This window comes from Struthio camelus, chromosome 2, assembly GCF_040807025.1.
Source record: "Struthio camelus isolate bStrCam1 chromosome 2, bStrCam1.hap1, whole genome shotgun sequence".
Lineage (NCBI taxonomy): Eukaryota > Metazoa > Chordata > Aves > Struthioniformes > Struthionidae > Struthio > Struthio camelus.
Window position 1 is genome coordinate 92,080,600 of NC_090943.1, and position 13,821 is coordinate 92,094,420.

Consider the following 13,821-nt stretch of genomic DNA (forward strand, 5'->3'; position numbering starts at 1 on the left):
GTGCTCATTGTAGCCCTTTAGGAGATGTACCTACTCAAAGAATTGTTTTACTGAATCTACCCAAGAGAAACCAAAAACACATACTATGAGATACAAAGATAGTCCTTTGTGTTTGTTTTAGTGTTGATCAAAGGGTAAAATTTCAGAGATTTAATGATTCAGTGGGTAACTTAGTGATACTTTGTCTGTTTAAATGGCCTTTTAATTTCTCACTAAAAAAAAAAAAAACGTTCAGGAAAAGGTACCAAAACTGACATAGTCTTATGAAATTTAATTTTCATAATTCAGAAACAAGATACACCTAATTTACAAACGAAAAATCTAGTTTACAATTGAAAAAAATGGCAATGAGTTTGTGCTTGTTTAAAGGAAAGGTACTTCGCATAAACCTACAACACAGGGTCAAAGTCCTCCATCACTGCTTCTTAAAGTCCAGGACTCTCAATATTCCCTTTCCTGGCCTGATCTACTCCCTCTTCTCCTGCTATTCCATTGCCAGTTTTGCAGTGTTGCGTTATCTAAAAGGGGAGTACATTTTTGTGGTTTTCATTTCTAAATGCTGTGTTACTCTTAAGTGCAAAACACTCAGCCTAGCTGTCAGTCGGTATTTAGTTATCCTTGTAAGCTTGTTTTAAGAAGCATTAGAAGGTACCACTGCGTGTATCAGGCATTCTGAAGGAAAAGAACAGAAAAGGCAATAAGAAACTCCTATTTTACGTTCTTAGGGTTTTTTTATTCTGTAAAGCATAATGGAATGGAGGGAAGGAATATACAGAGATCCAAGATAGATACCAAAAAGCATCTTCATTCAGACATTTTGAAAACTCACTAGTATACGTAGGCTTTTGTATTCATATTTACAGAGGTGCAAAGGAAGAAACTGCAGGACAGGAATGAAACTGCAGTGGTCTGAGCAATAATGGTTTAATCCTGGACTGTCAAATCCTAAAAACTAAAATAGCCTTTCGGTTTCCCACAAATCATCATCCTTGATGCAGCATATTCATGTATTCAACAGCAAAGTGCCTTAGGATATATATGCAAATCCTTTGGATAGCAAAGGAAAGAGAAAAAGGAGCAGACAAGCAAACCGCCAGCTGCCAACTCACTGAATAGAAAGAAACAATTAGGAGAGCTGGGCTGCACGCTGCCAGTTTTGCATGCAAACTACTACCCCAAGAGCTGCGGTCAAGAGGAGACCAGCAGTGAGGAAGCCATGCTCTGCAGCAGTCCCTCTGGCCACTTCAAAAATACAACTGAGAAACTGGAAGCAAGGATCTAAGCAGCAGCAGAGTTGTTTTTTTGTTTTGTTTTTGCCTGAAGGGTCAGAAGACCATGATGCAGCAGCCTTGAAAAGGGAAATAGTTTAATGGGAAAGATGATGATCCTTGAAGGAAAGCAAAAATACCATTTTTAAAATCTCCTCTACTTCAGCATTATAGAGGACATGCCAATGCTAACTAAATAGTAATGCCCTACCTATGCTGTAAACAAGTCCTGACTCACCTCTGTGAAGTGTATGATGGATTTATGCCATACCCCGAGTTGCACCAAGATCTACAATGTTATGGACCCGTAGCGATGCGTCACAGTTCCTCTGCTGCTCCGTGATCTTACACACGAAGCATCTATACCATAGTTACCGTTTTCCAACCAACTGCACTTGGGGCACAGAGCCAGAGCAGCATGCTCTGGGTGGGTTGGCAAGTACGTGCTGGGGGGACCCCGTGGTCTCAAAAATGCGGGTTGAAGCAGGCTGCCTCACTGCAACCTGCCCCCCCTTGCCCTTCTCATCCCCATTACCTGCCTGCACATGTCCTCATTACATGGGCTCTTGCAACTTCCAAGAGAAGACCAAAGAGATTTATATAAGAAAATAGAGAAAATATTAGACTTGCATATATTTATCTTACATATTAGCCTCTTAGTTCCTTCTAAAGGCCTTACCTATTTCCTACTTGACAGTAAATCCAATTAAGTCCAATCCTTCTGTGCAAAAGCCACTGCCAGTAAGCTTTTAATGTAAAAACTAAACGCTTCCAAGTGTGTTGCTGAAATCTGAGAGCAGCAGGATGCCTGATTTCTAAGAAGATTGCATCCTCCCCAATCAGTGTTTCACTGAGTGCTTCAGATATCAGCTTATTTCACTGAATGTGCGATGTTTTTGCCAAGGTACACGCACCTTATAGCACAGACATTAATTCCTTCCCTCATCTAAGAGGTAATTCATCTAATTTTCAATCAGCTTAACCTTTTTATCAATATCATACTACCATTTCCAGCTGAGCCCTTTTATGTCTATAGCATTGCATTGCCACTTTACGTTCATGTGTGTATCAATAGGCTCCTAAAGCCAAGGACCTGGGGGGTGGGGGGCAGCCAGCCTTCCTCCTTTACAGCAACAGGCTAAAGGTGTCCAACTGACCTGCTTGTACCAGCTGGCCCAGAAGCAAGCTGATGTCAAGATCCCCACATCATAACAGAGTGGAGACCAAGCTGTCTTCCTGGGGTTCCCGAGCAGGGTTACTAGAAGCAGCTGTCTTTTGTTCTTGACCACAGCAGAAAGGGGCTGAAACATGCTCCCTCATGAACTAGTGCCTCTGTTAAATCAAGCTTCCTTTGGAAACACAAACTATTTGGGCAAGTGGATTGAGATTCTATTTTAAAAAGTTATGCTATAAAATAAGAGCTAGGGAGAGTTATCACTTAGAATTATCTTTTCCCAACTTCATCCTTTCTTCCTGACATTCAATCCTTAATGCTTGCTGTTGCAATGCATTACAGAAATACCAAAGGTACTGCCACTTATTTCAATAATAAAACAGGAATATGATGCTTCAAAGGATGTGCTACATTTACTGACACCTTAAGGGGCACTGCCCCCATTTAACGATGGGGGAGAAAGCACTCGTTCCATTTTACTCCAAATGTCAGTTTTGCAGAAATATTACTTCAGTTATGAAAGAACATCAGACAGAAGGGAATAATGTAGTGCTGCAACTTCAGTCATTAGAGGAAGAAAAAAGAAGAATAAGTATTTGTGCATATGGCATTTCTTTGAAGTTACTGTACATCTTCAAAGACACACTCCACGTTATGAAAAAACAATTTTCTTTTCTATCACCACAACAAATACATGATGCATAATTACATGGAAAGACTCTGTCTACATGGTCTGCTGTTTTCTTGCATCAAGCCCATGCAAACATTTAAGCCAGTTGTATCTCAATTCATATTAGAGGGTGGAGGAGGGGAAAGAATTACATTTTGGAATCGTGAGGGACAGGCACATTTTTATTTAATAGCTTTACACCGGGCAGTCATTAAAAATTCAGTGACTTTCTATACAACTGTAGTGATAGAGTTATAACTTTACTGTACACACACACACACGCAAATAAGCGAGGCCTTAGGATGACTGACATGTAGTATCCAAAAAATCAAATTATTTTTTTAAAAAGGGCATCATCGAGCTATTATGGGATTTCTAATATATGAGAAGATACAAACTTGATACAAAACAGTATAATATATTCAAGCTATTTCCCTGCTAAAAAATCTCTTATTGACATAAACTGCTCAAGACATTCAACAGAAAACACTGCTAGTGGAAAGTAAACAGTGATTAAAACCCAGCTGGTCACATTCTGGTTTTTGTATATGGTGGTTCTTAAACTACTGCCCCTTCCATCTTATTGTGAGGCAACAAGAACCCTAGCAGCTGGAAGCACAGGTTTCTCCAAAAAAAATTGCGTATACCAAGCATATACAAAAAGCATTCCTGTGCTTTTGTGTGATTTAGTATTTTAAATCTCTTGCACCTGCTGGGATAATCAAATTGCATTAATTGGTTAAGAGGATTTCAGTATGGTACTGATAACCCACCTACTCACCTCACTAAACAGTCCTCCTGCTACTTCTTTTAGGATTACTTTCACAGCCCAGAGATGCCAGCTTTGGGACTGCTTTGGCAACAGCAGCATCTGGCCCGTTGGCACACTCCTCTGCGGGCTGTGCCAGCTCTGCAGTTGCCTTAGGGCACATCCAATGGTCAGAATTCTAACAACATAGCAAACTTTCTTGGACATCAGTTTTCCCTTGTCAGCAATTTTTAGATTTGTCCGCTCTCCCTCTTCCTTCAAAGCTCACGGCATCTTGGTGCCTGCCTTTTTTAAATGTAAAGGTCAAAGCATTGTGCCTATGACTCAAATCCCGTTAAGAAAAGCTCCTGATTTTGCTGAGAAAATAACTTTTGAAACCTTGCCTTTCATAAAAGGTAAAAAAAAGGTAGGGAGTAGAAAGGAGTGGGGAATAAACTCATTTAAGACAGTAAATCTCTTCAGGTATCCAGCTGGCACTGCAGATAAACGTTCAAAGCAATTATTCAGTATCAGCCTCGCAGTTAACTTGCACACAAGCCAGGGCACACTTTCCTGCTCTTCTGCATTCATCCCCCTGGGAGCAGGCTGAGCACCTTGCCTGGCAGAATCAGCAGGCACTTGCAGCTGAGCTCTTTCCAAAATGTGTACTCAACAGCTTCACAGGTAGCCTCCATATATGCTTTTATTCAGATTTGTTCCTTGATGAAGGGACTTTGACTAAATGAAAACAGCTTTACTGACAAGCCAGACACATCCTTATAAATAGCTACAGCTACTCCAATTCTAACCTGCCTCAAACCCACCCAAGCAGACGCTTCCAAAGTTTCCATCGCGCAACACAGTGATCGGATCCATTCTCCTCATCCTGACACACCTGACAGCTGGATTTCACACAAAAGATCTGATTTGGATGCAAGTAAGAAAGGGAACATTTGGAATTGCCACTGTCATCCTCGGCCCACTGTGCTACCCATACCACCCATACTGCTACTAGAAAATAAATTCCTTGCGGAAATTGGAAGTCTTGCATCTGTTCAATAAATTTCCTCTCTGTTGCCAGTTCTGCGTGAATAAGTAGCAAACATAGGCTTGTAACGAACAAGCTAACACTTCAGGTGAGACAGATTCCACAGACAATACAAAGATGACTTTTTAAAGTAATTACATCTCAAGATCATGAACAGTTTTTTAGTTACCTAGCAATAAAATGTTTGAAAATTCAATCTGGAGAAACAGGATTTTTCCCATAGAATATTGGAATGGACTTTTGCATATTATTTCTGGCTGAAAAATTAAGCTGAGGTTCTTGATGAGTTATACTTTCTACAGAACATACGATCTGTGAACATATTTTCACCCCTAAACACACCTTTAATAGTAATTATATCAACTTCACTGAAAAGAGAACATGTCAATCTGACATTTTAGATTATGTAACTCAAATCTACATTTCCATTGTACAAACTTAAATATCATGTATTCAATAACACCATCTAAAGGCTATCTTTAAAGATTTTTGGACAGACAGTTCTTATAGGCATACTTTTGTTCATTTTTTTAAGTAATCATCACGCTGAAATATACATAAGATCTGTGATATTTACATTTTCTACTTCCACATAAACTTGATGGACCCAAGACACTTAACAGATATGATTTATGCTTCACTAGCCTCCAATAAACTAGGGAGGAGTACAGCATTATGCTGGCACACACTCTTTCGGAGCGTCAAGTTACAGATTTCAAGCACCAGAAGTTTATACTTCTTAAGAAAAATAAAAAAGATATTTAACTGCTTTGTACAAAAATTCAAATCAATGAACAGTGGTAGAAGAAGTTATCTTAGTGAGAAGGAAAGTAGTAACAGGAAGAAAGAGAACACAGAATCGTGCTTAACTGCAGCAGCAGACATGGGCAATCACAGACTGACACAAATATGTGGGGAAACCTTCCATTAACCCTAGACTGACATGCTCAAATAGCGTGTAGTTGTGCAGAAATAGAATCTTTCTACCAATAACAATTACTAATTATTCTGAAACATAGCACAGCATGCCAAGAGATCTCTTGCTGCAGGTGCAGGAAGAAGCTATCCCCAGAGCTTTGACTTTTTAAATCTTGTCCTGAAAAAGGTAGAGTAATTGTACCATTTTCTACCCTTTTAATCCTTACAAAAAAAAAAAAAAGAAGAAGAAGAAGAAATATAAATTAGTGTTTCTTCTCATCTTTGGGGTTTTTTTCTCCCCTTCTTTGAAGAGGGTGCTAATATAAAATCATATTCAAGCTTCTTTTTGCAAGATTTTATCCAGTGCAGTAATATCAGTGGCACTGTATTATCAGCTTTCAATAAGCTGGATCACATGGGTAATAACACTGCTTCGTTTTGAGCTTGAGTCCTTCAAAAGGTGCTCACTAATTCTCAACTTGGAGAAAAAAAAAAACATCACCACCGTTCTTATGTGCTAGCAACTCTGCGAACCTGCGAGTTAACACTGACAAAGCTACTTGTGATAACTTTAAATGCGCACCCTCCGCCTCCTCAAAACACACACACTATCTGACCTACCTCCAGTATCACAGTAAAGTCAGCAGAAGAGGACTGATAATTGAAGGGATAATTGAGCCTTTGCTCAATTATCATCACTCCACAATTTCACAAATTTAGCTTGGACAACTGATGAAGGTTGGTTTATGTTAATACAGCAGATCATCAACTGCAGCAGCTGAAGCTCAGGCTTGCGCTCACTGCTCCCACAGGGCAGCCTCCAGGTGAGGGGCAGGCCAGAGCTGCATAGGCAGGTAATGTCTAAAACTACTTTTCCTTCAGTTCCTGCAAGCTGGACCACTCATCTGCTTAAAAATAAGCTGGTGCTCAACTGCATCATCCAAACTATCAGTAACTGGCTGGACAAGATACGCTGGTAGTTTCACAGAGGCGGGCCAGCTTTTAGGAGTCAAAGAACATTGTGAAGACTAAGCAGTTAACATCTGGCCGAACACAGCACATTCTGGAAGAGTATTTGTATTAATGCATGACAGTCTGCGGTTTGAATCCTCTTCTGCTTTTCTAGGCTGATGATAAATATCATCTCTGGGAACCAAAGAAAGTCTTTCTCCATACAACTTGCAAGGATATATACCTTCTGTAAGGCAATTTGCACACCTAAGCCATTCTTTTAGTTTAATGCACATGTCCTAGAAGGACCATTAACCCAAGTTCTGATTCAGAAACAATTTAAGAGTACCCAAAGAAGGTATTTTTGCAGTCAACCATACCAAAGTAACATTATGTTCACATCAAGTTTATTCAAATTTTCTAAGTGATAAATGTCTCCGGCATTTCCACGTAAAACAATCCAATACATCACCAAAAAAAAAAAAAAAAAGAAAAGAAAGAAAGAAAGAAAGCACTAGTCCATAAGGCAGTCAGTAACACTTATTTCATTTAAAGGTAAATTTAGCATTAACTTAAGAAAAATACATCCTATTTTACAGAAGCAAATTTCTTGGGAAAAGGAGACAGGAAGATAGTAAAACATAAACAAGAGCTGCAAAACCAAACTCTCAATCTTCCCCACAGAATCAAAGAAAGATGACTGAGCAACCTTTCCATATGGCATTTTTGCTCCATATGGAGCAAGAAGTTCTTTAATAATGAAACTGTCACTCTTATCAAACTTTAGCTAAAACATTCATTATATGCCCAAGATAATGCGGCCAAGACTTGACTTGGGGTCTCGGAGACTAAGTATTTTGAACCTTTCCCTTTGAAGATGCTAGTGGTATAAAATAACACAGTAAATCCCTGCTCAGAAAGACAGCAATCTTATTCGGCACTTAGATCTACTTCATAGGAAAAGATTCAAGTACTTTACAGCTCCTATGATTTACAGATCTTAATTAACATCAGTTTTATTTCCCAAAGGAAAACAGCTGCTTTCAATGACAAAGCATTTTGGAGCACTCCACAAACTGAAAGTAGAACTGACTGCTACCATGTGCACCCCATAGGAAAGCTTTCAAAAACCTTTCAGGGAAAAAAAAAAAGAAAAAAGAATATGCAGCTTTAATTGGGTAAAAGTGAGGGGTGAGCAGGTCAGTAAGTCCATACATTGGAACACAAGAGAGCTCAAAAATGCACAAACATTTCAGAAACCCTTTCATGGCCCTTGCAACACTAATACCAGACAGCACAAATTCTAAAGATTGTGAGCTTCTCTTTTGGCTGCAAAGGGTTTATTTGTTTTCCACTAGAATCCTAGCTTTTAAAACATAGAAGAAACATTGCTTAGTTCAAATTTTATATACATATAAACAAGGATCTGAATGGATGTTATTTCTTAAGCCTATAGGGACTTACATCTCCCAAGGTTTTTTTTTCTTTTTTAAAATCAATGAAAATTACCATGCAGTCTATATGCATCTATATTGTCAAAAAGGATAGGCAAATGCATTTAGCCTTCAGTTAGGATTAAGGTACAGATTTTTTTTTTTTTTTTTTAAATCAACTTCTACTTAACAATTCTAGCTGGAAGGAAACTGCATAATTATAAAGAGTTCATTCTAATGCAAAGTTTCATAGTTGGATAAACACTCATTTAATGAAAACACTGAAGAGATCAAACATCTTTGTTGTTGCATCTCACTGAAATATCAAAGCAATAAGACAAACAGTCTGATAGAACATATACAATTTTTTCATGCACTTACTTAAACGGCGTGAACAGAAATGACAATGTTGTTTCCTCTTTCTGAGTCATCTTAACCTGTATTAAAAAAAATTAAACCATGATATCCAAGTTCTAATGAACTGTCAATATACTGTCTAGGAAATTGAAATTTACTCTTGTAAATAACTATGCTGCACTTGCAGCTCCTCTGAGCACTGAACCAGTGCTTCTGGAAACCCAGATCCACTCTAAGGAAGGTAACCCTCCACTACACACTCCCATTCAGCAATTTTCACAGAAGGACTTCCACAGCTTACAGAATAAAGGTAAGGTAATGGTTAGAAATATTAATAGACCTTACTGATAACCTGATTCTATTAAGCTGGTCTTTATACCAGACAGGAACTAGCGCGCTGCTGCTATGGTGCCAAAGCAGTACTGCTAGACTGATTAACTTGCACCTGAACAAAAGCAAAAGTTTTGATGCAGTCGGAGTCACTTTGCCAAAAGCCATTCAAAATATCTTTAAGGCCTCCTACACCAGTTTGACCGCTGGCATAAAGTACAGCTAAGAAATTTCTAGCACACTGCATCTGACAGCTTGAAGTAGCAATCTACATGTCGCATCTTATCCATCTAAGAAAACATCCTCTCCAGGGAGTATAAGCCATGGTCGGATCAGCCCATCATAGGAAAAGCGAAAGTCCACTTGTCGTGTTTAAGCCAATGCACTACTTCTACTTCAGTAAAGAAACCCAGAGGGGTTTGCACACAATCCTTCCAAAATCATCCTAGAAACAAGTTAACCAAGAAGAAAATAGAAGATTTAATGCTGCAAAATGACAGAATAAAAATGAGCTTAGAGAAAGGATGACTTGCCTTTTTTTTTTTTTTTGAACAATTTCCCTCAGACATCAATTTAACTAAAAGAAAGAGCTGACACCTTCCATACTTAAAGCAGAGGTCTTCGAACTGTGGTGGTTATACCAGCAGTGTTAGATAAACTGCTTCAAAGCCATGCCCAAACTTCAGTCATTTCCTCTGCTATACGCAAGCTTTCCACCACAGATTTGTGTAATATCCACGTAATAGCCAACGTAATATCCACACAAACTATGTTTGGGAACCTGTGTTTTCAAGGGACAGAAGGTGCCAACTGTGCTGATCTTCATGCTAATCTCGTGCAGGAGACCTAAGCTTAGTTCCTTGTTCTGTCCTGGTCACACAGATGTTGTGACAAGGCAACAGTTCTTACATGACACAGATGACACTTTGCACTCAGAGCATTTCTAGGTCTTGCCAAAACTGTGATTTTTTTTGATTTGGGAATGTTTCCTACTCTGCAGCTGAACAGTATGTGGTGAAACAGAACCTTTGCTTTGTTCAGACCATAGATGTGTTCTCGTAACATAATAACATCAGCTATCACACAAAGCAAGATAGAAAAGGCTGAGATGAACAGCTGCAAAGCAAAACAACAGATATGAAAGTATTAGCTAAAAGTAAATTAAGACACTAATTGCATTTCTTTAATAGACTGTGCCCATTACCTTTTGATCTGTTTGTTCACTGATCCTAAGGTTAGGCTTTATATTCCAACCACTGTTGCAAAGGAAACGTTTCCTTTTCAGATATCAAAACTGAGCACCCAGAATCAAGCCTGCCTACCTACTTATTGCATGTGGGTATGAGGTACATTAATATCAATAAACATTAACATTCACGTTAACATCAAGGAAAACAGCTATTCGTTCTCCTTCCAAAAAAGTGTTTATTAGATTTAAAGTCTCTCAAACATAGTCCTCAGCTAGTCAATCAATATCATCCGGTATCTGTGTTCAATTTTAGTTCTTTGAATTATAGCATGTCATATACAATATATGTTACGGTATAATAATTTTACAACGAGCATCAAGAATTATTATTCAAAGAAATATTTTTCCTCTTTTTACTATATTTTAGTTACCTTAAACTGCTCAAGAATCTGAACAGCATTTGTGAATATGCTCTCCGCTTTGAAGTGAGCACTATTGTTCAGATATTCCAGAGGCAGAGTTCCCTGGCGGGGGGTGAGATAAATAAATAAATAAATCAAGAAATTCATGTTTCTTCATTGTAATCTTTGATACAGATTTATTTAACTGAATGGCAGACATACGACCAAAAAAAAAAATTCAAATTACTACTGAAATAATCACTGTAACACCATTAAAACTAAAAATAGTTTTCTGTCATCATTTCTCTACATCAGAAGGACTGTTCATAATATCCCAACTCCCACAGCTGCACAAAAAAAGACAAATAATGGAAGCTGTTAATACTAAATAATAATAAAACCCCAACCACTAATCAGAATCCATTCTTTAAATACTTAAGTGTTTCATTCAAACCTCTGCCTGGGCCTGATGCACCCATTACTCACAGCGAGAAAGTGAGTAATTCTTATGCCTTTCTGTGCATGTTAGAAAATTGTTCTCACAAGTTAGTTCAAATGACCAGCAATGGGTACATGATAAGTACAAGGACAGAATCTGGCGCAAGTTTCCAGAAAAAATATTTTGAAATGTGTTGTAAACATATACTTTTCCTGTGAAATAAGCAATACGAAAGTACATTAAAGATTTTATTGATAATTAGCAATAATTTTATATCAGATAACCTCTAGACTATATAAAACTATAAGAAGTAAATTCAAAGAGAAAGTCATCTCACAGGGAGGAACCTCACCGTTCACTAAATCAGTGGTACAAGACATCATCTGAAAGACTCCACACATGAAATTAAAAAAGTATTTGGCATTAAGTTGCAGGAAGTGGCTTTACAGTCTAAGCTTTCCTGACCATAATCCAAATGTCATTTGAACCAGACTGCATGTTTACCTCCTTAATTACAAATTAACAGAACTTTTACACAGTTTAAGAGCATAAAGTTTCAGATTATAAAAGTATCTGCCTTTCCAATTTAAAGCATCAGAAGACTGAATTCCTCAATCTGAAAACACATATACATAAAATTAAAACTACAGTCTCCCTCCTCTAAAGCAAATCTCCAAAACTATAATCTTTGCCCTCTCTCACACCCTCAAGTCTTGTCCCCAATACTTCTTCCTCTAGGAAGAACAGACTCGTATCGTAAGGTAAAACATCTGAACTTCTTACCACAGAATTCAGGGGGAAAGGAACACCGATAAGAGAAGCCATCAGTGGTGCTACATCAGCCTGTGAAAACAGAAGCATCCCCATTTTAACATACTTCCAGCTTAGAGAGCTAATAAATTTAGTTTAATTTTAATGTATCTGTATTTGGAAAAGTAAATGGTATGCTGTGTTAGAATTTCACAGTGTTAAAACCCTTCATGTTTTTTGTTTTTTGTTTTTTTTTTTTTTTACTGTTTCTAGTAGTCATTACGACATGATAGGATTCAAAATGTGAGACTCTAGTACTGATAAAACTTTAAAAATACATTTAGTTTAAAAGCAAATATAAAAACCCATAGTATTTAGTCACAGAAATTCAGTACCTCCTTCACTGCACTCAGAAAAATATAACACTTTTTAATCAGTACTTACACCATAAAGAACTATTCTTGCATTTACAATTTTAAGCTGTACATAAAACATATTGTTCTTAGAAGCGCTTCTTAACCCTTGTTCCCCGAGTGCTGATTACTCACCTTCTTACCTTTACAGGGGGATTCTGTAATTTAACTATGCCCACTCAGCCCTTAATGCTCAAGGAGGTCCCCTTACCTACAGTAAGACTTCTCACAAAACAAGCTACTGTTACTTTCTGCTTGTATAAAGACCAGCTCTTAGTGGGTTTTTATCTTCCCTTAATATAAAACTATGCACCAAATTCTTTCTTTGCTTCTCCACCATAAAACTAAGGCGGTGATATCAAAATCAAAGACACTGCTACAGCCTTCAATCTACTGTACAAAAGCAGACTCCAAACCATTATTTGCAGAAGATAAAACACACGTAGGGTAACATCAGGCAGAAATCTAGTTTGCTATTTTTACACATAATTTTACACATACTACAGAATACTGGAAAAAGGTTTTGTCTTTGAGAAGTCCATTACTGGGAACAAAGCGACACTCAAAACTCCTCTATAGAGTCTTGAAATAATATTCCCGTAACTCCTGCAAACCTTGAGACCAAATTCACCTCTAACTTCATACCAGTGCTTGACTAAAAGCTGTTGATTCAGAACCTTCCCAACTTTTAACCTATAAGCGTGTGTTTGCGTGTGTGTTTGCGTGTGTGTTTGCGTGTGTGTTTGCGTGTGTGTTTGCGTGTGTGTTTGCGTGTGTGTTTGCGTGTGTGTTTGCGTGTGTGTTTGCGTGTGTGTTTGCGTGTGTGTTTGCGTGTGTGTTTGCGTGTGTGTTTGCGTGTGTGTTTGCGTGTGTGTTTGCGTGTGTGTTTGCGTGTGTGTTTGCGTGTGTGTTTGCGTGTGTGTTTGCGTGTGTGTTTGCGTGTGTGTTTGCGTGTGTGTTTGCGTGTGTGTTTGCGTGTGTGTTTGCGTGTGTGTTTGCGTGTGTGTTTGCGTGTGTGTTTGCGTGTGTGTTTGCGTGTGTGTTTGCGTGTGTGTTTGCGTGTGTGTTTGCGTGTGTGTTTGCGTGTGTGTTTGCGTGTGTGTTTGCGTGTGTGTTTGCGTGTGTGTTTGCGTGTGTGTTTGCGTGTGTGTTTGCGTGTGTGTTTGCGTGTGTGTTTGCGTGTGTGTTTGCGTGTGTGTTTGCGTGTGTGTTTGCGTGTGTGTTTGCGTGTGTGTTTGCGTGTGTGTTTGCGTGTGTGTTTGCGTGTGTGTTTGCGTGTGTGTTTGCGTGTGTGTTTGCGTGTGTGTTTGCGTGTGTGTTTGCGTGTGTGTTTGCGTGTGTGTTTGCGTGTGTGTTTGCGTGTGTGTTTGCGTGTGTGTTTGCGTGTGTGTTTGCGTGTGTGTTTGCGTGTGTGTTTGCGTGTGTGTTTGCGTGTGTGTTTGCGTGTGTGTTTGCGTGTGTGTTTGCGTGTGTGTTTGCGTGTGTGTTTGCGTGTGTGTTTGCGTGTGTGTTTGCGTGTGTGTTTGCGTGTGTGTTTGCGTGTGTGTTTGCGTGTGTGTTTGCGTGTGTGTTTGCGTGTGTGTTTGCGTGTGTGTTTGCGTGTGTGTTTGCGTGTGTGTTTGCGTGTGTGTTTGCGTGTGTGTTTGCGTGTGTGTTTGCGTGTGTGTTTGCGTGTGTGTTTGCGTGTGTGTTTGCGTGTGTGTTTGCGTGTGTGTTTGCGTGTGTGTTTGCG

General features: G+C 38.8%; 1 protein-coding gene across 38 annotated transcripts in view; it reads right to left on the minus strand.

Annotated features, from left to right (window-relative positions):
- Window positions 1–13,821, minus strand: part of PIGN (phosphatidylinositol glycan anchor biosynthesis class N) — a 129,879-nt gene that overhangs the window by 66,309 nt on the left and 49,749 nt on the right. For all 38 annotated transcript variants that reach the window (XR_011138994.1, XR_011138995.1, XR_011138990.1 and 35 more), the window contains 3 exons: window positions 11,710–11,769; window positions 10,518–10,610; window positions 8,592–8,647 (listed from right to left, as the gene is read on the minus strand). Coding sequence is in view for 32 of the 38 variants with exons in the window: in XM_068931546.1 (XP_068787647.1) it covers window positions 8,592–8,647; window positions 10,518–10,610; window positions 11,710–11,769 (209 nt within the window). In the remaining 6 variants the exon portion in view is untranslated. The remainder of the gene's footprint in view (window positions 1–8,591; window positions 8,648–10,517; window positions 10,611–11,709; window positions 11,770–13,821) is intronic.